Source organism: Mirounga leonina, unplaced genomic scaffold (assembly GCF_011800145.1).
Source record: "Mirounga leonina isolate KUSES-001 unplaced genomic scaffold, KU_Mleo_1.0 Mir_151, whole genome shotgun sequence".
Taxonomy (NCBI): domain Eukaryota; kingdom Metazoa; phylum Chordata; class Mammalia; order Carnivora; family Phocidae; genus Mirounga; species Mirounga leonina.
Genome location: NW_023270377.1, coordinates 92,448,923 through 92,475,879, shown reverse-complemented (window position 1 = coordinate 92,475,879; position 26,957 = coordinate 92,448,923). Strand labels below are relative to the sequence as shown.

At 36.6% G+C, this 26,957-nt stretch overlaps 1 protein-coding gene and 1 pseudogene across 3 annotated transcripts in view; one reads left to right on the top strand and one right to left on the bottom strand.

The window, feature by feature from the left end:
- RAB3GAP1 (RAB3 GTPase activating protein catalytic subunit 1) overlaps window positions 1–26,957 on the top strand; it is a 113,711-nt gene that overhangs the window by 38,807 nt on the left and 47,947 nt on the right. For all 3 annotated transcript variants that reach the window (XM_035008149.1, XM_035008148.1, XM_035008150.1), the window contains 4 exons: window positions 15,329–15,448; window positions 16,898–17,063; window positions 21,273–21,372; window positions 24,405–24,486. In XM_035008149.1, coding sequence (XP_034864040.1) covers window positions 15,329–15,448; window positions 16,898–17,063; window positions 21,273–21,372; window positions 24,405–24,486 — 468 coding nt within the window. The remainder of the gene's footprint in view (window positions 1–15,328; window positions 15,449–16,897; window positions 17,064–21,272; window positions 21,373–24,404; window positions 24,487–26,957) is intronic.
- LOC118012509 lies at window positions 25,347–25,594 on the bottom strand (annotated as a pseudogene).

Sequence of the window (26,957 nt, the reverse complement as noted above, 5' to 3'; positions counted from 1 at the left end):
AAAGATAGTCCAGTATGTTCTAGTATGTTATCCTCACCCAGTTCTCCCTACTGTTAGCAGCTTATATTACCATGATATATGTGTCAAAACTGCGAAACCAACATTGGTCCCTTGTTATTAGCTTAACTTTTAACTAGTTTTTCCATTAAAGTCTATTTTCTGTTTTAGGATCCAAGCATTTAGTCATCATGTCTTTTTGGTTTGTTTAGTCTCTGGTCTTTGAAAGTTTCTCAGTCTTTCCTTATTTTTCATCGCCTTAACAGTTTTGAGGAGGTCGAATCAGGTATTTTGTAGAATGTCGTTCAATTTGGGTTTGTCTCTGTTTTGCTTTTGATAATAGTTGAGTTGTGGGATTTTGGAAAGAATACCATTGAGGTGAATTAATTGCCTTTTTCATCACATATCAGAAGGTCATGTTATCAACATGACTTAATCACTAGTTAACTTTGATCATATGACCAATTCTATGTTTTATTCTAAAAGTTTTACATTTTGTATATAGATCTGTTATCTATTTCAAGTTAATTTTTTTGTATAAGAGTTTCGGGTCAGGGTTCTTTTTTTGCAAATGAATGTTCAGTTGTTCCAGTATCATTTGTTGAAAAGAGCTTCCTTTCTCCATTGACTGACTTTTATGCTTTTGTCAAAAATCACTTGGCCATATTTGTGTGGGTATATGTCTAGATGCTCTTGGTTCCTATAGTTTTATAAGTCTTTAATTTAGGTGGTGTGATTCCTCCAACTCTGTTTCTCCTTTTCACAGTTGTGTTGACTTTTCTAGCTCCTTTGCTTTTCCATTTACATTTTAGAATTGTTTTATTTATATCTACAAAAAGTCCTGCTGGAATTTTCATGGTAATTGCCTTAAATCTCTAGATAGTTTAGGGAGAATTGGTATCTTTGCTATGCAGAATCTTTCATTTTATGAACATGGTCTCACCAGGTTACATCTTCTTTGATTTCTTTTATCAGTGTCTTACTGTTTCCAGCATATAAATCCTGTATATGTTTTGTCAGATTTTTTTTTTCTCCAAGTTTTTATTTAAATTCCAGTCGGTTAATATATAGTGTAATACTAGTTTCATGAGTAGAACTTAGTGATTCATCACTTAGATACAGCACCCAGTGCTCATCACAAGTGCCCTCCTTAATACCCATCACCCTTTTAACCTATACCCTTGCCCACCTCCCCTCCAGCAACCCTCAGTTTGTTCTCTATGGTTGAGTCTGTTCTCTGGTTTTCCTCTCTCTTTTTCCCCTCTCCCCCATGTTCATCTTTTTCTTGCATTAAATTCCATATGTGAGTGAAATTATATGGTATTTGCCTTTAAAGCTCTGACTGACTTTGCTTAGCATAATACACTCTAGCTCCATCTAAGTCATTGCAAATGTCAAGATCCATTCCTTTTTATGGCTAATTTTCCATTGTGTGTGTGTGTGTGTGTATCACCCCACAACTTTTAAAAAAAATATTTACTTATTTGACAGAGAGAGAGAGAGGCAGGCAGAGGGAGAGGGAGAAGCAGGCTCCCTGCTGAGCAAGGACTTGATCCCAGGACCCTGGGAACTTGACCTGAGCTGAAGGCAGATGCTTAACCAACTGAGCCACCCAGGCGCCCCTATACTACAGCTTCTTTATCCATTCATCGATCAGTGGACATTTGGGCTCTGTCCATAATTTGGCTATTGTTATTGATAATGCTGCTATAAACACCTGGATGCATGTGTCCCTTCGAATTGGGTAAATACCTAGTAGTGCAGTTGCTGGACTGTAGTGTAGTTCTGTTTTTAACTTTTTGAGGAACCTCCGTACTGCTTTCCAGAGTGACTGTATCAGTTTGCATGCCTGCCAACAGTGTAAGTGGGTTCTTCTTTCTCCACATCCTTGCCAACATCTGTTATTTTGTGTGCTGTTAATTTTAGCCATTTGGACAGGTGTGAGGTGATACCTCATTGTAGTTTTGATTTGTATTTCTCTGATGATGAGTGATGTTGAGCATCTTTTCATGTGTCTGTTAGACATTTGTATGTCCTCTTTGGAAAAATGTCTATTCATGTCCTCTGCCCTTTCCTTTCTTTTTTTTTTAATGTAGGAATTGGGATGTCAGTTTTTTTTTTTTTAAGATTTTATTTGTTTATTTGAGAGAGAGACAGCAAGAGAGAGAGCACAAGCAGGGGGAGCAGCAGAGGGAGAAGCAGGCTCCCCGATGAGCAGGGAACCCAGATACGGGGCTCAACTCCAGGACCCTGGGATCATGACTTGAGCCTAAGGCGGACACTTAACCGACTGAGCCACCCAGGCGCCCCTTCTCAGACCTATCTTAAGAAGAAGATTATTTGTTTTTTGGGTGTTGAGTTTGATAAGTTCTTTATAGATTTTGGATACTAACCCTTTATCACATATGTCATTTGCAAATATCTTCTCCCATTCTGAAGGTTGCTTTTTAGTTTTGTTGATTGTTTCCTTCACTGTGCAGAATCTTTCACTTGATGAAGTCCCTTTTTGCTTTTGTTTCATTTTTGCTTTTGTTTCCCGTCCCTCAGGACTTATAGTTTCCAGATCTCACTTTATTTATGATTACTATGAAGCTGGGATAATTTTGGACATAGCCTTGTCTGGATACATGCCAGAGACCACCTCCCCTGGGCTAGGTATACCTTATCAATCTCAGAGTTATATAATTCACATTATCACTGCTAGGCTAAAATACGTGGTATTTGCAGACATAAGCAGACTTTTCTTTTACAATTCTTAGTTTCTTGAATCTATCAGAGCATGGTCAATTTTGCTCTGTGAGTCACATTAGCAGGCTTTTAGCAGCTAAAAGGCTTATCCTGTAAAATCCCAATCCCCAGTTCCTACTATTAGGGCCTATAATCCAGAGTTGATAAATCCTGGGTTTCTTCAGAGTCACCTTGTGTGCTTACTTTTGCCTTTCAGTTCCCTCTTTGTTTCTGTCATCCTTTTTATCTCCTTTTTTTTCTTTGAAGTTCAGCTATGTATTTTATTTTATTTTATTTTTTTTAAAGATTTTATTTATTTGACAGAGAGAGACACAGCGAGAGAGGGCACACAAGCAGGGGGAGTTGGAGAGGGAGAAGCAGGCTTCCCACAGAGTGGGGAGCCCGATGTGGGGCTCGATCCCAGGACCCTGGGATCATGACCTGAGCCGAAGGCAGACGCTTAACGACTGAGCCACCCAGGCGCCCCGCAAACAATTTTTAAACATTTACTGTGAGTGAGATACTGAGATACCAAGGATAAAATATGATCCCTGGCTCAGTAAACTTTGGGATTAGTAGGGGGCTACATAAGGGAACAGTGGCAGCACTATTGATAAATGCTCTCATGGAAGACAGCACAGGGCTTGATGCAAACTCACAGGAGGTGTCTCTTTTTAATAGAGACCAAGCCAGGAAATTGTTTTCAGAGGAGGCATTACCTCACTTCAATCCTGAGAGACAAGTGAGAATAAGCCAGGTGAAGTTAGGTAAAAGGATATTCAAGGCAGAACAAGAGCATTAGTAGCAATGTTAATGCTTAAGTTAAGAATTTTAAACATGCAAGTAGTTTGATAAGCATGGAGTATAGCAGCAGAGGGTTGAGAATGACAGAAGATGAGAGGGTATCTGTATTTTGGGCTAATGTGAACTGGGCATCTTAAGATTTCATAATGTTCTTTTTTTTTTTAATAATTTTTTTTAAAGATTTTATTTATTTATTTGACAGAGAGAGAGAGAGAGAGCACAAACAAGTGGGAGAGGGAGAGGCAGCCGATGTGAGGCTTGATCCATGACCCTGGGATCATGACCTGAGCTGAAGGCAGACACTTAAATGACTGAGCCACCCAGGTGCTCCCATAATGTTTATACTTGTTTTTTAAATAGAATTTTAAAATTACAATTGTTACAAACTTAAATTTTACATTTTTCAAAGTTATAAATTACTTGTCATGCTTCTTAGCACCTGAAGAATAACATACACTTAAGTGTTCATCTATAAATATTTACTTTTTAAAAAATTAAATACTAAAACAATGACATTGAAAATTTGATAACTATTATGCAAAATATTCATTTATACCATACATATATAATTAGCATAGGTTGACCCTGTCGGAATGAGATAAAATTAATGTATGATTAACTTATATTTTCGGGGCACCTAGGTGGCTTAGTTGGTTAAGTGGTTCCCTTTCGCTCAGGTCATGATCCTGGGGTCCTGGGATAAAGCCTCCCATTGGGCTTCCCTGCTCAGCAGGGAGTCTGCTCCTACTTCTCCCTCTGATCCTCCCCCCCGCTCGTGCTCTTGATTGCTCTTTCTTTCTCTCTCAAATGAATATATAAAAAAATCTTTCAAAAAAACAAAACTTATATTTTCAAACCAAACTTTAGGAAATAGAATTTTGGCATTTATGGCAATGTTCAGTTTTGATAGTTCTTTTATCTACATCTGTTTTGAAATCTTGTAGTTTCACTTTTTATATTAAGCACCTGCCAGATAAGCTCTAAGCCTGTTTAACTTTTTTAAGGGTATTTTATAAAACTGGTCGTTAAAAGATATGTGGGCATGATCAGTTTTTATGGTCTAGGCAAGATAATTGATGTTAATGATGTGATTTGTTGGATACTTCTCTCTACCTCCTTATATACCTATCCTTTATCTTCTAATGGCAGATTCCTGAAACCATAAGTAGAGATTTATTCCCTTGATTGTTACTCCTTATAAAATAAGTAGCCCTGGAAATGATATAGACATTAACCTAGGAGACATTTATGCCCAAATGTAAATTTGTGAGATCTTTACTGAGCAGAGGTTTTATTTTTATTTATTTTATTATGTTATCACCATACAGTACATCATTAGTTTTTCATGTAGTGTTCCATGATTCATTGTTTGCATATAACACTCATTGGTCCATGCAATATGTGCCCTCCTGAATACCCATCACTGTGCTAACCCATCCCTCCCCCCACTAAAACCCTCAGTTTGTTTCTCGGGGTCCATAGTCTGTCATGGTTCGCCTCCCCTTCCAATTTCCCCCCCTTCATTTTTCCCTTCCTTCTCCTAATGCCCTCCATGTTATTCCTTATGTTCCACAAATTAGTGAAACCATATGGTAATTGACTTTCTCGAGCAGAGGTTTTGATAAGAATGAATGGTAGGCAGGATAATGAACCTCTCTACAATCCAAACCTGCCCACATCCTAAAACCTGTGAATTTAGGTTACATGGCCAGAAGGGATTAAGGGAGCAGATGGAAATAGGGTTGCTAATTAACTGACTTTAGGATTGGGAGATTTATCCTGGATTATCTGGGTGGGCCCAGTGTAATCACAAGAGTTCTTTTTTTGTTTTTTTGTTTTAGAGAGAGACTGTGTATGCTGGAGCTTGGGCGGGGTCATAGCGGCAGAGGGAGAGAGAGAATCTTAAGCAGGCTCCACCCCCAGTGTGGGGCCCAACACGGGGCTCGCATGACTCTGAGCTCAAGACCTGAGCCAAAATCAAGAATCTGACTCAAGAGTTGCATGCTCAATTGACTGAGCCAGCCAGGCACTCCGTAAGAATTTTTTAAAGTGGAGAAAAGGCAGAAGAGAGTCAGTGTCTGAGTGGTGTAATATGAGAACTTGGCCTGCTATTGTTGAATTTGAAGAAGGTAGCCAGGAACTAAGGAATGAGGGGAGCCTCTAGAAACTGGGAAAGGGAAGGAATGAATTCCCACTTGTGAAACTTCCAAAAGGAGCACAACCTTGCTGACAAGTTGATTTTAGCATGGTAAGACTTTTGTTAGACTTCTGACCTATAGCACTGTAAGATAATAAATTTGTTTTAAGCTACCAATTTTGTGGTAATTTGTTACAGCAGCAGTATGAAAACAACACAAAAAATAAGGGCATAAATGCTATATGCCTGGGAGGGAGGCTCTACAGAGATTGGAAAAATACACTGAAAGTACAGCTGGATTTAATTCATGATTTTTGTCTCTGTGGTTTTGCCTTTGTTCAGCCTAGTCTGCTCAACCACACTTTAAGGGAATAGCAGGAACAACATAAAGAAATGGCCCACAATCCTGTGAATTGTGTAGTTGAATAATTATGATGGCTTTTAAAATATATATTTTTGTGATTTTAATGCATTTTTTAAATAGCCGTAGAAAGAGATATGTGCAAAAGGACCTGATAGTTTTGAGAGAATAGTATTTTAGAATAGCTCTAAGGACCTGTAAGATGTTCTTACTCTTTCAAAAGCAGAAATGTTCAGAAGACTTCTAGTGTTGGTGACATAACACAGTTGGCAGTTCCTCCTCTGCAAAAAAAAAAAAAAAAGGTATGAAACTGGAAAAAATTGCAAAACAACAATTTTAGGGTACTGGAAATTACCCAAAAGCAGACAACAAATTAAGAAGCATTTATTTATTTTTAAAAAAGATTTTATTTATTTATCTGACAGCGAGAGAGGGAATACAAGCAGGGGGAGTGGGAGAGGGAGAAGCAGGCTTCCCGCTGAGCAGGGAGCCCGATGCAGGGCTCGATTCCAGGACCCTGGGATCATGACCTGAGCCGAAGGCAGACGCTTAACGACTGAGCCACCCAGGCGCCCCACGAAACATTGATTTTTGAAAAATTACTGGTGTTTCATTTAAGATAGATGGATTCTCTGGCCATTTTGCCTGTAACTGTTACTACTGCCCCTCCCCTCCCCAATCTATGTTGGTGAGAACTGTGGCTTTCCAGTCTGGGGTGGTCATGAAAACCACCAGTTCTGTTGGCAGATGAGCAGACTTGATGTGAGTGGAGGGCAAAAACCTGTAGCTCTGCCATCTAAGAGTAGTAGACTTGGTTGAGAATGGATAAGGAAAAGTTGTATCTGAACTAGGCCAAGATTGTAGTTCTAGTTCAAGGCAATTGGTGGTTAGTCAGAAATTTAATAGGGACATAATATATGTATGAGAGCCGTAGAAGAGTTGTATACACTTTTTACGCATCCCTGTATCGTAGGGAAACTACATGTGTGCAGGGAAGATGTAAGAGAGCCCAAACTTCAGAACTGGTTGCAACTTTAAATGCACCCGCACCCCCTCCCAGCAAATCAGTCAGCAGGTCTCATGGGCTCAGGTGTTTGAGCATATTTTTTACCCCAATTACTGGCTTATCACAACGCTGTATTGACAGTGGGTAGCCCCTAGGAAGCCAGCTAAGAAGAATAAAATGGTTGAATAAAGACTTCAGTAGTTGAATGTCTTGGGAAAGACAGATTGTACAGTTTAAATCTGGACAAGTTACTAAATATAAGCAAAGAACCCTCAGAAAAGTTAAAGTTGGTTTTTATTATCTAAATGTAGTTTTCTTTTTTTTTTTTTATTAACATATAATGTATTATTTGTTTCAGGGGTACAGGTCTGTGATTCATCAGTCTTACACAATTCACAGCGCTCACCATAGCACATACCCTCCCCAATGTCCATACCCTCCCCAATGTCCATCACCCAGCCACCCCATCCCTCCCAACCCCCTCCACTCCAGCAACCCTGAGTTTGTTTCCTGAAATTAAGAGTCACTTATGGTTTGTCTCCCTCTCTGGTTTTGTCTTGTTTCATTTTTCCCTTCCTTCTCCTATGATCCTCTGCCTTATTTCTCAAATTTCTCATATCAGTGAGATCATATGATACTTGTCTTTCTCTGATTGACTTGTTTCACTTAGCATAATACCCTTTAGTTCCATCCACCTCATTGCAAATGGTAAGATTTCATTTTTTTGATGGCTGCATAATATTCCATTGTATATATATACACCACATCTTCTTTATCTATTCATCTGTTGATGGACATCTAGGCTTTTTCCATTATTTGGCTATTGTGGACATTGCTGCTATAAACATTGGGGTGCATGTGCCCCTTTGGATTACTACATTTGTATCTTTGGGATAAATACCCAGTAGTGCAATTGCTGGGTTGTAGGATAGCTCTATTTTCAACTTTTTGAGGAACCTCCATACTGTTTTCCAGAGTGGTTGCACCAGTTTGCATTCCCGCCAACAGTGTAGGAGGGTTCCCCTTTCTCCACATTCTCGCCAACATCTGTCGTTTCCTGACTTGTTAATTTTAGCCATTCTGACTGGTGTGAGGTGGTGTCTCATTGAGATTTTGATTTGGATTTCCCTGATGCCGAGCGATGTTGAGCACTTTTTCATGTGTCTGTTGGCCATTTGGATGTCTTTGCAGAAATGTCTGTTCATGTCTTCTGCCCATTTCTTGATTGGATTATTTGTTCCTTGGGTGTTGAGTTTAATAAGTTCTTTAGAGATTTTGGATACTAGCCCTTTATCTGATATGTCATTTGCAAATATCTTCTCCATTCTGTTGGTTGTCTTTTGGTTTTGTTGGCTGTTTCCTTTGCTGTGCAAAAGCTTTTTATCTTGATTAAGTCCCAATAGTTCATTTTTGCCCTTGCTTCCCTTGCCTTCGGCATGTTTCTAGGAAGAAGTTGCTTTGGCTGAGGTCGAGGAGGTTGCAGCCTGTGTTCTCCTCAAGGATTTTGATGGATTCCTGTCTCACATTTAGGTCTTTCATCCATTTTGAGTCTGTTTTATGTGTGGTGTGAGGAAATGGTCCAGTTTCATTCTTCTGCATGTGGCTGTCCAATTTTCCCAACACCATTTGTTGAAGAGACTGTCTTTTTTCCACTGGATATTCTTTTCTGCTTTGTCGAAGATTAGTTGGCCATAGAGTTGAGAGTCCATTTCTGAGTTCTCCATTCTGTTCCATTGATCTGTGTGTCTGTTTTTGTGCCAGTGCCATACTGTCTTGATGATGACAGCTTTGTAATAGAGCTTGAAGTCCGGAATTGTGATGCCACCAGCTTTGCTTTTCTTTTTCAACATTCCTCTGGCTATTTGGGGTCTTTTCTGTTTCCATACAAATTTTAGGATTATTTGTTCCATTTCTTTGAAAAAAGTGGATGGTATTTTGATGGGGATTGCATTGAATGTGTAGATTGCTCTAGATAGCATAGACATTTTCACAGTATTTGTTCTTCCAATCCATGAGCATGGAATGTTTTTCCATTTCTTTGTGTCTTCCTCAATTTGTTTCATGAGTGTTCTATAGTTTTCTGAGTACAGATCCTTTGCCTCTTCGGTTAGATTTATTCCTAGCTATCTTACGTTTTTTGGTGCAATTGTAAAATGGGATCGACTCCTTAATTTCTCTTTCATCTGTCTCATTGTTGGTGTGTAGAAATTCATCTGATTTCTGTGCATTGATTTTGTATCCTGCCACAGTTATAAGTATGTTTAAAAAAATTGAAGTATATTCAGAGAATTAAAAATATGCTACCAATGTGTCAAATAGGCAGTCTCAAGACACAGAAATTATAATGAAGAACCAGATGGAAACGTTAGAGTTTAAAAGTATAACTGAAATAAACTTTTACCAGATGAGCTCAAAAGCAGATCTGAAATGTCAGATGAAAGAGTTGATGGATTTGAAAGATTAAAAGAAATTATCCAATCCAAAGAAAGAAAGAAAAAAGAATAGAGAAAAATGAACAGCACTTAGTAGATCTGTGGTTCAGTGTCAGGTGTACAAAGCATACATGTAATAATGGGTGTCCCAGATGAAGAGAAGGAAAGGGCAGGGGGAGGAAATACTCAAAGAAATAATGGCTGAAAACTTCTTAGATTCAATGAAAAAATATTTATGGACCCAGGACTCTGAACCAAATCTAGACACATTATCATCAACTTGCTGAAACCCAAAGCAAAGAGAATTTTGAAAGCAGCAAGAGAAAAATGATTTGTCATGTACAAAAGAACAATACTATTTGCTGACAAAAACACTGGAGGCCAGAGGGCAGTGCAATGAGATATTGAATGTTGAAAGAAAAAAAAACCTGCCAGCCTAGAATTCTGTATCCAGCACAACTATCTTTCAAAAAAATAAAGATGAAATAACACCATTACATAAACAAAGAGAATTCATTGCCTGGAGACCTACCTTATAGGCAGTATTAAAAGAAAGAGATGATAATTGGATCCATAGGAGGAATGAAGAGCATTGGAAATACTCTAGTACATACAAAAGGCAATTCTCTTAATTAAAAAAGCCCCTAATATTGCTTAAGCAATAATTATAACGCTGTACTGTTGGGTTTATAATGTAGGTAAATGTAATATATATGACAGTATTGTACAAAGGAATAGGGGAGGAGATGGAGCTATACTGGGTAAAATTGCTAGATTTTACCAGAATTAATCTGAATAGTTTTATAAATTAAAGGTACAGTTTGCAATATCCAAAGGTGTCTGGGAGGATGAAATTGAAAAAAGAAATTGCTTATTGAACACTTACATTTTCTCAGGTATATTGTACATTCTAGGTATAAATATGCCCAAGAAAGTTTTTTATTTATCATTACTGTTTTTGGTGATCCAGTATTTTATGCATATATTCTTTACACTATTCAAAGAGGCTCTGAATATATTCTTTCTTTCTTTCTGGAGGGGGGAGGGGCAGAGGGAGAGGGAGAGAGAATCTTAAGTAGGCTCCACACCCAGTGCAGAGCCTCACATGAGTCTCAGTTTCACAACCCTGAGATCATGACCTGAGCCAAAAGTAAGAGTTGGACGCTTAACTGATCGAGCCACCCAGGCGCCCCTGAATATATTTCTTTCTAAATTAAGAAAGAAACTCTACGTGTAGGAGATGTAAAATGGTAACATTCAAAGTTGGTGTGTGTTTTTATGATTTTCCTATGCAAGATAAACAACAGGTACAAATATTGGTTATCTGTTGTTGCTTTCAGTCTTTATTGGAGCAAGAAAGAAAAATGTATCTTAGAACAAAATAGATAAAAATGAGTGATTGTCCTACCTTTCTCAGTTGGAGAATGTGATGCTAAGGCACATTTATATTTAAATTTAGTATTTAGCATGTACAAAGTGTAATCTAACAGATTACCTAACATAAAACAGTTCTATTATTAAAAATTGGCATAGTGGGATTTTTATTTGTGTTGATATGGTTGAACACCTAATAAATTTAAATTACTAGACTAGATATTGTAGGATACATAAAGATTTATTAATGAAACTTACCGTACCATTCTACTCCCCCTTCACTTTTCCTATTCTTTCCTCCCCATCCCTTCCTTTCTACACACATATAAAAAGGGGGTTTAAACATCTCATACTTATTAATTTTGGACAGCCAAGCAGGAAATCATGGGAAATATGGGATATGTCCATCTGGATTTTTTAAGATTATGTTAGTTATATGTTTATGTATTTTCGTGCTTTTGATTTGTGACTTTTTTTCATAAATTAGATTTTACTATGTGTCTTCTGATATACATTTGTGTTAGCATTTCATGATTACCTTTATGTCAGTAAACCTTTCTTTTAAAACCTTATTTTTTTTTTAATGACAAGTATGTAGTATGAGAGGGTTCTGTAATTATTTACCCATTTTTTTTCCATTAAAGGATATTTAGGTTGTTTTTAGTTTTCACAATGAAACTGTTTACAGTGAACATCATTATGCATAAAGGCATACCTCATTTTTGTGCTTTGCTTTATTGTATTTTGCAGATACTGATCTTTTACAAATTGAAGGTTTGTAGCACCCTATGTTGAGCAAGTGTATATCTGCAAGTTGGTTTTTCTAGTAGCATTTATTCACTTCTGGTCTCTGTCATATTTTTATAATTCCTGCAGTATTTCAAACTTTTTCATTATTTTTCTATTTATTGTTATAATCTGTGATTGCTGAAATCTCAGAAGATTGTTAGCACTTATTAGTAACAAAGTATTTTTTATTTAAGGTATTTACATTTTTTTTGACAAGATGCTGTTGGCACATTTAGTAGACTACAGTATAGTATAAAAATAACTTATGTGCATTGGGAAACCAAAAAAATCATTTATACATGCTTGATTTTGATATTTGCTTTATTGTGGTGATCTGGAACTGAACCCGCAATATCTTCAAGATATGCATTTGTATGAATGTTTTTGTAAAATAGATAAAAAGAAATATAATTAGTACAAAGTTTGTGAATTTTAAATACTGATATATCCTGCCTTTTTGTTCTCCAAAAATATTTTAAAAGTTTATACCACCACCTGTGGCATGTCCCAAACTCTTGCAAATACTGTATCTTACCAGTATTTTATATTTTTTGCCAATTTAATTGGTAAATAGTGATTATCTTCCCTTAATTTTATTTTCCTAATCACTAATAAGGTTGGACATCTTTGAATAAAATGCTTAGCTGTTGATATTTCTTAGTCTTTAAAATATGTATCAGTTTTGCTCATATATTTGTTTAACTTTTTTTTTGTTGTGAAAGATAACAAAATTTACTATTTTAACCATTTTTTAAGTGTACACTGGTGTTGAGTACATTCATATTTTTGTGCAACCATCACCAGTATTCATCTCCAGAACTTTTTCATCATCCCATATTGAAACTCTGTACCCATTAAATGATAACTCCTCAATCCTTCATCCGCCAGGCCCTGTAACCACCATTCTATGTTCTGTCTCTGTAAGTTTGACTACTCTATGTACCTCATATAAATGTAATCATATGGTATTCATCCTTTTGTTACTGGCTTATTTCACTTAGCATTAAGTCTTCAAGGTTCATCTGTGTTGTAGTATGTATCAGAATTTCTTTTCCTTTTAATGCTGAATAATATTGCACTGTGTGCATATATCACATTTGTGTATCCATTCATCTATTGATAGACATTTGGGTTTCTACCTTTTGGCTGTGTGGATAAGGTGCTGTGAGCACGCATGTTCAAGTATCTTTGTGTCCCTGCTTTTAATTTTTCTGGGTATATACCCAGATCTGAAACTGCTGGTCATTCTGTGTTTCAGTTTTTGATGAATCACGGTACTGTTTTTCCATAGTGGCTGTACTATTTTAAATTCGCACCATTCATGCTCAGTGGTTCTCACTTCCGCATATCCTTGCCAACGTTTGTTATGTGTTTTATTTTGCTTGTTACAGTAGCCATCGTAGTGGGTGTGAAGTCCTATTTCACTGTGGGTTTGATTTACATTTCCTAATTAGTGATGTTGACCACATCTTTTCATGTGCTTATTTTCCTATTGTATATGTTTTTTGGACTAATGTCTATTCACGTTCTTTGTTCACTTTTTAATCAGGTTGCTTGTTTTTTGTTGTTGATTTTTCTCATTTTTTAAGGCCTCCACTTAATGTTTGCTTAGTTGAAGGCATCGTCTCAGGCCTCAAATAGGTCTAATACAGATAGTAAATCAGTGATATATATTGATCCTTCAAAGATAATAATAGTACCTGGAAAAATACAGTAGAATTCAGAGAAGATAGCATATTTTAACCAGAGTGGTGGGGTAGTATTTGAGGTAAATCTTCAAAGAATGTATCAGTCAGATACTGATAGAATGAGGGAAAATATTCCAGTTAGAGGAAATAAAGACATAGAGAACACAATTAATTTTATTGCATATATACAGAACGCAGTTTGGTTTGGCTATTTGTTGTTATTGGGAGTATACACTGGCACAGTTTGTGTGTGTGTGTGTGGAGAGGGAGAAGATAGTTTGGCAGCAGCTATAACAGATACAGATGTTCTTTTATCCGTCAACTTAATAGGATTTTATCCTATAGTTATATTTGTAGAAATAGTAGCAGTGTTAGAATGGAATAAAACTGGAGACAGAGTACTGATTGGTAGGGGATTACCCTTTGAAAAGGAGTTACAGAAAGCATAAATATTATAATCTTATTTGAGGGTAGGATGAGTACATGGATAGATTATTTCTGGAAGAATAACCAAGAACTGTTGTTTTTTTTTTTAAATTAAGATTTTATTTATTTATTTGAGAGAGAGAATGAGATAGAGAGAGAGCATTGGGGGGGGAGGGTCAGAGGGAGAAGCAGACTCCCTGCCGAGCAGGGAGCCCCATGCGGGACTCTCTCCCGGGACTCCAGGGTCATGACCTGAGCCGAAGGCAGTCGCTTAACCAACTGAGCTACCTAGGCGCCCCAGAATAACCAAGAACTGTTGACTGTGGTTTCACTCTAGTGTGGGTGATGGCATGGGGAAAAATGTTCACTTGTTTTGTTTTCTTTCTTCCAAGGACATTAAAAAAGAGAAAAGTGTATTTTTAAAACCTTTAGAGCGTAAAATTCATAGCTCTGGATTCTTTCCAGTATTCAATGCCATTTCTGTATAACTAATTTTTGATTTCAGGGGTAGGAGGATAGAGGCAAAGTGAGAAGATGAACTAAATTTTTGTCATCTAAACAATAAACAGATTATAGGTTGGACTGTTTTTATTTTTTGATCTTTATCACTGGGATTTCTTGAGAATGTTCATAAAAATAAGCCTTCACAACTCTACATATCAGCATTAAAATAAATTAGGCAAATGGGTAATGCCTTTCATAATTAATTTTAAAAATATTAAACAAAAATACATTTAGGAGTGACTAGAGCAGGAATTTTCAATAGGCAAAATCACTAACTTGATCTTATATTTTTGTAAAGTTTGGCCACAAATTTGTGTTATTTAAAGGACTTGACAACTAAATGAGAAGTTTTCATTTTTGTAAGATACTGTAGCAAGAGTAAGCCATTCTCTGATAATTTTGTGACTCCTATCTGATGTGTTATTGTGTAAAAGAATATAAGAATTCATTGGAGCACCAGCATGGCTCAGTCAGTTAAGGATCTGACCCTTGATTTGGGCTCAGGTCATGATCTCGAGGTTGTGAGAGAGAGCCCCGCTTCAGGCTCTGTGCTGGGGGTGCTGCTTAAGATTCTCTCTCTCCCCCTCTCTCTGCTGCTCTCCCACCCTCTCTCTTTCTCTTAAAACAGCAACAACAACAACAGTATAATAATTCCTTAGTTGAGTAAACCACATTTTCACATTTAGACAGCACAAATACATGATGGATGATAATTATTTTCCTTCCATTTAGGGAATCTGTCAAACTCTATCTTTCCACATCATTGGACTTAATGTTATCAATTAAAAGCAAGATTTCAGTCTTGGAAACTTAACTTTTAAGGCAAAACTGTTAATGCTTTTCTTTTGTGATTTCAGCAAATTGCTTTTAATTTGTCAAGAATTGAGAGGCATTAGGTGAATAATGGAAGTGTTTTACTAAATGAAGGAAATTCATGTTATTGTCAGTTCAGTTGCCACTGAGAAAAAAGAGAAACACCTATATCTCAGACATGACTTGCTAAAATGCAGGGAGATTTTTTCAAATAATGGTTTTGTATTCTGAAGTTTTCCCTGTTTAATGGCAGTGGTTCTTTTTTTAAAGGTATGGACTGCGGGAGTTTGTGGTGATTGCCCCTGCTGCAAACCATGATGCAGTTCTCAGTGAATCTAAGTGCAATCTTCTTCTGAGTTCTGTGTCTATTGCTTTGGGAAACACTGGCTGGTAGGTGAACATTTTGAAAAACCTAGACATTGAATTAAAAACTATTTTTAATTATAATTAATGAAGGAAAATGGTTTCTAAGTTAGATTTAAAAAAAATTCTTAGGATTCCTACTTATGCATTATTATATTGGAATATCATATAGAAGGACAAACTCAAAACCTTTAGTGAGTGCATTTCTAAAGGGAAATTTACTGAACTATGCAATGAATATTTGAAATGAGTAAATTGTACTCTTTTTGTGTTTTGCTTTCAAATGTTTAGTTTATTTAAATTTTGTTACAAAATCTAATTTTCAAACTTAAAAACAGATCGTTGAATTGTTCGACCTCAACTGAGATTACCCAAGTCAGATGACTCAAACTTTTTGCTGCTCTATGTATGTCCACAAATGACTGAAAATGCTGAGTATTGATTTGGGGGTTACAAATAAATTTTAGGGAGTAGGCTTATTTGCAAACATGCAAATCTGTGAATAATAAGGATTGGTTCTATCTTCAAATGATAAAGTAAAAAATATTTCACCACTAATGTTGTTTTGATTTGTATTGTTTCATACCTGTGAATCAAATTTTATTTTGCCTTTAAAAGGCTAATATGGTACTGATGTCAGCAGGCCTGATCTGGACCCAGAGAGGGTCCCTCAGGACCAACCAAAGGGGTCCCTGGATGCATGCAGGATAGAAATCAAATGTGAGCCAGCAAGAGATGAAAGCAGTATTTATTAAAGGCATAGAGAGAGTGGCAGGTACAGAGTATCTGAGAGACTCAGGAAAGGAGGAAGTCTCATTTTTGCTTCGGGCCTGAGAGTTTTTGTTGAGGATCATGGTCTGGTGTATGTGTCCTCTCACGCATCCAGGAACTGGTTAGATCAAAGGTGAGGGCCCATGTGTTATTCCTTGGAGCCTGGGTATCTTGACATGGTTATGTCTAGTGCTGGTGGTCTGGAATGCACATATGATAGCTTTGTCTGGTTATTCTCACCTGGTCCTTCCTTAAATGTTGTCTTTTCTAGAGAAATCATTAACTCCTTGTCTCTTACAAGGAGGACATAAACTACTGAGGCATGTGTAAAGTGGGGGTGCAGGTCCTAGCAAGAGTAGAAGCAGGAAAAGGAGCAAAAAGCAGATTTTTATGGAGTCCTTCAGTCCCTATCTTAGTATGATCATTTTTATTCAAGAAAATTTTCATTGTGCCTTTTTTTTTTTTTACTTTCAGCTATTTTAAAACAATTTTCTGAATATAAAATTCCACTAGATGATCGTTTCTTCAGCTTATTAGTGTACGGAGAAAAGAAACTAACTGTGTCTCTCATAAATATAAGCCTGATAAATGATCCTTGCTTAGTGTTTTTAAATATTTGAGATTAAAATAATGGGGAAGTTTTTAGATTTAGGAATTAGTGTTTAATGAACTTAAAATCTATTCCTATTTAATTGTGTCCTACAGCCAGGTGCCACTCTTTGTGCAAATTCATCACAAATGGCGAAGAATGTATGTGGGAGAATGTCAGGGTCATGGTGTCCGAACTGATTTTGAAATGGTTCATCTTCGGAAAGTGCCAAATCAGTACACTCATTTATCAGGTCTGCTGGATATCTTCAAATCAAAGATTGTGAGTTTGTATTGATACTGTCAGTCTTATCTGGGATCCAGATGAAAGTAGCAGTTTGGTAATTTTATTGAGTATGTAGAAACATTTCTCTATAATATTGATAATGTAATTAGTGGAAGAAAGATATAATTGACTATATAAATTACTGTGTATGTTCAAAGAAACCGTATCCAGTTAGATTTTTAGTGTACTAATGCTAAAGAACAACTAATTAAACTAATTTTGTTCAGTTTGTTAACATTTATTTACTGTGTTATCTCCTTCTACTCTTTCTCCTCTAATAGTAAAACAGTTGGCCCTTGAACAGTACGGGGCTTGGGATCCTGACATCCCATCTCCCCTGTGCATAGTCAAAAATGCACTTATAACTTTTGACTCCCCCAAAACTTGATTATCATTAGCCTGCTGTTGACTGGAAGCCACACCAGTAACATAAACACTTGATTAACCCATATTTTGTGGTGTTATATGTACTGTATATCATATTCTTACAATAAAGTAAGCTGGAGAAAAGAAGGTGTTACTAAGAAAATTGTAAGGAAGACAAAACACATTTATAGTACTGTATTGTAAAAAGCTCATCTATAAGTGGACCTGCATAGTTCAGACCCATGTTCAGGGGTCAGCTATTGCCAACCTCCCCAGATGAGTGTGTTTCAGGTGGCTGCTTGTTAATTATACTAGTTTTGCAGTCTTTCTGATGGTTGGGAAATTTTAAAAAGGAAAAAATAATGAGGAAAATGCTGAAATTTCTCTTTTAGTAGGTATGGTAGCTATTTAGGATTAGAACTTAATTTCATAAAAATGTTTTCAATGTTGAGGCCCTAAATAGTGTAGGGTAGGATTATTACCACCCAGATAAGTCCATTTGACATTTTTTAAAAAAAGTAATGCATGTCACCATGTTAAGAAATTTAAATAAAGTAAAAGCTTCCTTTCATCTCTTAATCTTGCTCCTCAAAATAACTACTGTTAGCAGTTTCTTGTGTTTATCGCCACCAAAAGATCATAGAAGCATATATTTTAGAGAGTTCCGTGTATGTATGTAATTTTTTTTCAAAAATTTTGAAAGCTTTAAGTACTGCTTCATTCTACATGTGGTGTTTTGAGAAATATCTGAAAAAGGTAAGTATGTATATATTTCTGTCCCATTTGTTTCCCTTTGCTCTCTCACCAGAAGTTTTCAATTATGTATTTTTAGATCAGGTTTCTGGTCAGATCAGGTTTCTGGTCAGATGCAAGTATTAATACTTTATTCCTTCTTCAAAAACATTAGTGAACATTATTTTCATGGATCTTTTATGTCCCTTACGTAGCTGAACTTCACTTTATTGAAACTAGGGACCACCTTGATCTGTGGAGCCTAATTTAGATTATGACAGTTTGCTAGTTGTACTTTTAGAAAAAGTGTTCTTAATCAGTTCATCACATTATCTGGCAGAACTTTCACAAAACTCACTCACCTAGATATGAAACACCTCTCAAAATTGATTTTTTTAAAAGTAGGCTCCATGCTCTATGTGGAGCTTGAACTCACGACCCTGAAATCAAGAGTCGTGTTCTCTACCAACTGAGCAAGCCAGGCGCCCCTCAAAATTGATTTGATAAGAGTTAAACTTAAAATAATTGAGAGTTGTTTGGGTACTTTAGGGGTTTTACATAGCTAAAACTACCCAGTATGTGACTCTTCTGTAATCTCTCTCTAAAGCTATCTTTATTTTACTTTTTTTTTTTAAAGATTTTATTTATTTATTTGACAGAGAGAGACACAGAGAGGGAACACAAGCAGGAGGAGTGGGAGAGGGAGAAGCAGGCTTCCCGCAGAGCAGCCCAATGTTGTTCTGTCCTGGCCATCCTTGCCAATCATCTGTTTTTCTCTCCATTCAGTTTCAAGGAGATGCTTATGTGCTTGCTTGCTTGCTTGCTTGCTTGCTTATTTATTTATTTATTTATTTATTTAAAAGATTTTATTTATCTGAGAGAGAGGGAGCATATGAGCAGGAAGAGGGGCAGAGGGAGAAGCAGGCACCCTACTGAGCGGCAAGCCTGATGCGGGGCTCCATCCCAGGACCCTGGAATCATGACCTGAGCTGAAGGCAGATGCTTAACGACTGAGGCACCCAGGCACCCCTAAAACTATCTTTATAAAAATTACTCTTTAACACCTGCTTGCAATGTTCCAGAGCACTCACCCTTCACTGGAAGTTTATTTCGTTTTTGCGTAGATCTAATTTATTAGAAAAGGCTTTCCTTCTGGCAGGGGTGGGGGATCAGTTTTGCCCTTTGGGGTACATAAAATTTAAATTTAAATTCTGCCATAATCCTCTAAATATATGAAAATTCGTACTCTAGTCTTTTTTCATTTAGACATTCTTCTTTCACATGCTCTTTATATATCATGGTTTTATATTCTTGAATGTTGGTTTGGATATTTATCTCTTTTAGAACTACATTTCTTCATGTTTTGTGGAAATTTTGTTTGCAGGCTCATTTAGAATGAATGTTGTATCTAAAATTTTTAACTTTCTCTCCCATCCTCCCCTTTGGCTCTGTAATCTTGTGGTTGCTCCCTACCTGTAGAAAATTTCAGAGTTGGGTTTTAAAATGGTGTTTGGAGCCTCTTGCTCTGTGGTGATATTGGGGATATTGATTATCTGGTCTTGGAATTACTGGATTGCTTGCTTAGATTATGAGAGTGTTTTTTCCCCCCTCACTCAGTGACTCTCCCCAGCCCCTAACTTCCAACAAAGCTACTGTACCAAGTAGGTGTGCCCTGTCCCAGTGTCTGCCTTAAGCAGAGTATTACAGTGCACTCACTCTGGGCAGAGTTGAACTTCCAGTTCCACTTAATGCAGTCTGTAATCCTAGGCTGTCACTGCCTTCTTCCACACCTGGAACTCAGCAGGCATGTGCCTTAAGCCCCACTTAAAACTTGGGGTTTTGTGTACCTTTTCTAGGGCCCCAAAAGATATATTTATGTCATGTTTGATCCTAGCTATTCCTTTCTGGTTATCTCTTCTATATTTATCTATGTTGCTATCTAACTGGAGCAGAGGTTATGTGTCAAAGCAACTTTGTTATGGTTTTTAGACTATTTGTATCTTATTATGGGTGAACACTCACTTAATATCTGCACTTGACTGAGAAGTCTATTATTCCTAACCAGCCAGAATCTTACCTTGCTCGTCTAGGACACAGCAGCCCAAAACTGAATTATCTTTCTTTTGGGCCACCTTGTATTGTGACTTTAGATTGAGTTTGTATTTGGTTAAAGCTACTAGTGACATTTATAGATGCTGCTACTGAGCTAAATGTCTTTTATTCCTCCTGATCAGTAGTATCAGCAACACCTGGTAACTGGTTAGATATGCAGGATACTCTTGAAATTATAGTTCCACATGTTCCATAGGTGAATCCTTGTATATTTAAGTCCTACTCCACATTAATGTAGGTTAACCATTATTAAGGCAATCTGAGATCATAGGATGTTTAGGTGATATTTATTTTCATGATTTTTAATGAATGCAAAGATGAATCTAAATTTTATGTTAACTGATTCATTAGTATATTTTGCATGAGTGACCATTTGTCTTAGTCTAAAATTATGGTTAAATTATTCAAGACTGGCTTTAATTTGAGTTTATTTTGATTTGAAAGAAAGAAAAGACATTGTCTCCTCAATCCTAGTCTTACACTTTATCATAGTTTCACTTATTTAAAAAATGAATCAGATTTTTTCACATTCATTATGGCTGAACAGAATAGTAAGAAATTATATTTGTATAATTAAAATTGTTAAAAATATTTTGAAGGAGCATTTAGTTTGTTTCCAGGTAGCAGTTTATTTATTTATTTGTTTGTTTTTAAAAGATTTATTTATTTTAGAGAGAGTGAGAGTGCGAGTGAGCACGAGCTGGGGGAGGGGCAGTGGGAGAGGGAGAGGGACAGGCAGCCCCCATGCCAAGCAGGGAACCCAGAGATCTGACATGGGCCAGATGTGGGGCCCAACACAAGGGGTTCAGTCTCAGGATCCTGAGATCATGACCTGAGCTGAAATCAAGAGTTGGAGGCTTAACCATTCACCCACCTAGGTGCCCCTCCAGTTAGTAGTTTAAACAGCTTCATGTTCATGTAATTTGCTCTCTGGCATTGTTTTTAAAACACTTTTTTTTAAAGCTATACGATATTGTCTTTGCATTTATTTCCTAGGGATGTCCTTTAACTCCTTTGCCTCCAGTTAGTATTGCTATTCGCTTTACGTATGTACTTCAGGATTGGCAGCAGTATTTTTGGCCTCAGCAACCTCCAGGTGAGATAATTTAGAGTATATTTTACTTAATGAATATAAGTGGAAAAGAAAATATATTCAGAAATTAAACTTACTTAACAGTGTGTTTCAAGTGTTTTAAATTTGAAATGTTTGTAATTCATTCTAAGTGCAGTATTGCTGATTTCATTGCCTTTATCGTTTTTTTTTCTCTTGAAAAAAGCTTTGAAGTTTGTTCTAGAGACAACATTACTCTGTATGTGACAATCTGTCTTTGAAAGCTAACATTATTTATAAAGCATCCCCCTGCTGTGGAACATCATGTGCTGCAAATTAGTATGTAGTGAATTATTAAAATGTCTGTTTTTAGAATGTAATAACGGAAGCCACCCTCATAAGCTGAGAACCTTATGGAAAGTAGAGATTGAAGAAGAGTGCTAAATAAGGAAAGCAGGAAAGAAAAAAAAATGTGTATATACACATATACTTACGATAGGTAGAGCTCTAGAATATTTTACTTTAACTTGCTTTAATTAAAACCAGTTTACCCGCTTAGCCATAAAGCAGTATATACTGATAAACTGATTCATTCAGTAATCATTAATTATTAACCTATAATGGGCCGGCTTGGGATGTTTGGGCTGCAGGTGTGAACAAGATATTACCTAAGTTCTAGAAAAGTTCACCCTACTGGACATATAGCCTAATTAAGTGAGGGTTTGGTTCTTAGGTGTTTCTCACATAGAAGTGTAATTATATTCAAGTATATCTATAAGAAATGTAATACAAATTTATAAATAATTACAAGGATTTTACTAGCCTGACACATTTCTCACTCTACCCCGCTCAGAGAAAAATAAATTAGAATAAAACAATATTCTTTACTGTTTTTGTTTCAAGTAGTTGGTTATTTATAGGATGGAAAATCGGTAGTTTTGGAATGATATTAGAATTAATGTAGTACATCCTTAGCCTTTGGTAGTTATATATGCTATCAGTATTTTATTTATGTACCAGAGAATAATTTGAAATTCTAATGTACAATGAAAGAATTGCAACTAAACTATAGCAAAGGGAAATAAAAGCTAAGCTGTGAATTAAATTAGAAGAAAGACTTAAGTGTTCATTTTGGTAATTTTAGTTTCCAGACAATACCCTCTAGACAATTTGTAGCCAGCTTTTCTGTGAAAGTTTCAGTTCCTGCCCTCCTTTTCCTTTTTTTTAAAGGCTGCTCTATTATTAGTCAATTTTAAATATTTCCCAAGATGTTACAGTCTGTGGTGATATAAGAGGAAGCCCAAGAGCCAGAATGTTAGCATTATAATTTTGATTGCCAGTAAAGCCTTTATTAATGTTCTCTTGCCAGTTTTTTTTTTTTTTTCTTTTTTTTAATTTGAGAGAGAGAATGAGAGAGAGAGAGAGCATGAGAGGGGGGAGGGCCAGAGGGAGAAGCAGAGTCCCTGCCGAGCAGGGAGCCCGATGCGGGACTCGATCCTGGGACTCCAGGATCATGACCTGAGCCGAAGGCAGTCGCTTAACCAACTGAGCCACCCAGGCGCCCCGCCAGTTCTTTTTTAATGATGACCAAAATATTAACCGTTTGCAGTGAATTGAAGGCCATATAAATTTTTAATATTTTCTCCTATAAAGGGAAGGAAGGGATTTGAACATGTAATATGGGCCACACACTGTGCTTGGCATTTTATATATTATTTCATGTAATTATCATTTATCTGTGATGTTTCTTAGAGAATATATGGGTCTTTGAGAACATAGGTAACTGGCCCAGGGTCACATGGTCATCAAATGATAAAGTTTGCTTTCAAACACTGGTCAAACTCCAAATCCCATGATACTTTCATTCCACAGTGTTGCTTCTGAACTTTGTGTGTGTGTGTGTTTGTTTGTTTGTTTGCTTTTTTTTTAAAGAGAGGGAGAAGAGAGAGAGAGAATCTTAAGCAGGCTCCACTCGCAGTGTGGAGCTAGCCATGGGGCTCAGTCTCACAACCCTGAGATCATGACCTGAGCTGAAATCAAGAGTTGGATGCCTAACTGACTGAGCCACCCCTGTGCCCCGCTTCGGAACTTTTAATTGAATTAAAACTTTTGCACAGTTATGGTCTAGTAATAATTTTTAGCTTATTAATTTATAAAATATGCTTACACATTTTGAAGCTCTTAAAAATTCACATCTTGTAATAAACCTAGTCATTGTAATCTTTATTACTATAAGCATTCTTTAGTTGGAAAAATGGAATGAAATTGACTTGAGAAAGTTTACTGATTCAAGTAATTGAGCCCTATTTAATGACTAATTTTAATTTGGTTAGGTTGCAGATAATTGTCAAACATGATTTTAGCAAATCTGGGGAATATTCATAACTCAACAATGGACTTTAATTTGTGGAATTCCCAGTATAGTGCAAATAATGAAAAGCAACCATTTGAATTATTTCAAAGAGAAATCTTTTTGATGTCTTTTAAAAGTGTTTTATTAGTTCTTTAAGAGGGGTGGAGTAAGGAGAGTGATTTACCCGCTACATTCTCCTCTAATCGCTATTCATAACAGATACTATTCATAACAGAAAGGAAATTCTTTGTTGAACTTAAATTATTTCCATGTACTGCCATCTGAAATAAAAATTTATTAATGATAACTGATTTGCTATTCAGAAATTATTGACAGCAGAACTGTAGGTTGGCGATTACATTTTTAAATACTTGGATAATCTTTCTTTTAGATGATATTAATCACATTCTTAGAAAATGCAAAAAAATTTACAGGATTAATGTTCTCTCAAGCATTGTTTAAGGAATATTTCAAAAAGGTAAAATGTAGAATGCATGGCTTGAATGAAACACTATACAAATAGGAATTTTTCTCTTATTATAACATTGTATTTATTATAACTGCTTTTATTACAAGCAGTCCAGTTAAAGATTCTTTGCTAACTTTCTGTGTGTGCTCTTGATATAGGCACATTTAAATATATGATTGCCCAAAGAGCTAACCTAATTAAATTCTTATTTCTTCATTTTTTGCTGAATAATGGAAAAATATTCCTTTTGTTTAGATATAGATGCCCTTGTAGGAGGAGAAGTTGGAGGCCTGGAGTTTGGCAAATTACCATTTGGTGCCTGTGAAGATCCTATAAGGTGGGATATCATTTGAATTATGGGATTACTTTTTTTTTTTTAAGATTTTATTTATTTGAGAGAGAGAGAGCACATGTGCAGGAACAGAGGGGAGGGACAGAGGGAGAAGCAGACTCCCTGCTGAGCAGGGAGCCCGACATGGGGCTCCATCCCAGAACTCTGAAATCATTACTTGAGCCAAAGGCAGATGCTTAACTGACTGAGCCACTCAGGTGCCCTGGGACTTTACTTTTTAAATCCTATTAATAGTGATTACTGTGTTTTGTAGCCTTCTGGAATGAGTACAGTACCGGAAGCAGACCTATACCTAACAGTCTGTCCGTTTGTTTTGTTTTTCCTCTGTAATTTAGAAGTAAAAGAAGCTTTCAAATAATACATAAAATGTGTATAATGCCACTTATTGATTATTCTTTATAGAAGTGATTCTTGGCCTACTTTTTGGGAAACATTTTATATATTGAAAAGCACAGAGAATGTCATATATAACAAACTTTCATGTAGTCATCACCGAGAATTAACAAATATTTACATTATTCCTGACCACTTTTTCCAAATGTACAAATTAAGGCTTAAGTCAGACCTCTTAGGTTACCCAACTGCTTTTCTAGAAGAGCTACTGAACTTTAAGAAAATTTTGCTTTATAAAAAAATGTAAGGCTTGGAAAATTTAATCACTGAGAGCAAAATATTTGGAAAATATAAATAATGCTGATTTAGAAACTGTCTTATTTGTTTAGTTAAACTACTTGGCTAATTAAAAAATATATGCACAAACATCCATACCTTTTTTAAAATTTTTTTTTTGTATCCAAAATGTGTTTATTGGGATGGTTTCCCACTCATTTTGATTCAGGATGCTTTTAGTGCTGTTTCTGTCTGAAGGAGCATCCTTCTGTAAGCCTTGCTTTTCCTCCTATAGGCTGGCAAAGGATAGTGGAGCAGCCAACTCACAAAACTGTGCATGGCTAAAGATGGTGGTGATTTTGTAGCCTTGTGGGCACTTCATGTTCATGAAGTAGGATTTGGGGCTCTGCACCAGGCACTTCTTCTTGTGCTTCCGAATCTTCTCTTTCAGGGAGGGATGAAGGAGGTTCTTTGCGAGTGGCATATTGTTGTGGGGAGATTATCACGCATACATACATTCTTTTTTTTTTTTTTTTTCCTTAAGATTTTATTTATTTATTTGACAGAGAGACAGCGCGCGAGAGGGAACACAAACAGGGGGAGTGGGAGAGGGAGAAGCAGGCTTCCCGCGGAGCAGGGAGCCCGATGCGGGGCTTGATCCCAGGACCCTGGGATCATGACCTGAGCCGAAGGCAGACGCTTAACGACTGAGCCACCCAGGCGCCCTGCATACATACATTCTTAATACTCTTACATAGAGGTAGAAATAGTAGTAGTTTTAACTTAAAATCACTCAAGGGAAAGATAAAGTAAGTATCTTTTGTAATTGATATTTATTATATGTGCCAGGCACTATGCTGAATTAGGAAGCTATAGAAGTAAATAAAACACTTTCTGGCTTCTTGGCATTTACAATCTGATTGAAGGAAATGGACAAAATAATCACCTAAATAAGTGAACAGTTTTATAAGCTGTGGGGTAATTTGAAGGAAATGTACAGGTTATAATAACAGTAAAATGAGAAACTAGTTTGGATTGGGATGCCATCAGGAAAGTATTCTGAAAGGAAGTGTCTCAGTTAGGGAGGATTTAGCCAAGCAGAGAGAGAGAATGACCATTGCAGGTGGAATGAAGAGCCTGTGTAAAGGCCTTGATACAGGGAAGAGTTTGATGAAATTTACCAGAGGATAAAGAAGGTGGCCATCAAGGCATAGTAAATAAGGGAGAAATGGTATATTTGTGGCCCTCCATCTGGTTCAGTCATTAGATTTTGCTTAGAGAAAATTTTAGGGAGAGAGAATAAAATTGACCTGGTAATAGAAATGTGAAAGAATTAATTAATAAATATTTATTAATTTTAAGTCATGATGAGGAATCAGCAGAGAAATAGATGATCAAAGAAGAGTACAAAAATAATTTGGGGATAAGATGGTGTGTATGGTAAACCATTTAAATCACAAATGCTGTGGGCATGCACAATGCTTTTGAAAAGGAATCTTTGGTGGTGGAAGAGGGAATGAGGCATTTTTCAGTGTCCCCTCGTCAGAGAAGTTGTTCTGTAGTTAGAGGGTGAGGAGAGAACATAGTCATAAAAGCTTAGGGGGCGCCTGGGACTTAGTCGTTAAGCGTCTGCCTTCAGCTCAGGTCATGATCCCAGGGTCCTGGGATCGAGTCCCACATCTAGCTCCCTGCTCCGCGGGAAGCCTGTTTCTCCCTCTCCCACTCCCCCTGCTTGTGTTCCCTCTCTCGCTGTCTCTATTTCTGTTGGAAAAAAATAAATAAAAATATTTTTAAAAAACTTAGGAAATGAATCTGAGGTTAATACCTAAAATTATTTCAGAGCTTAG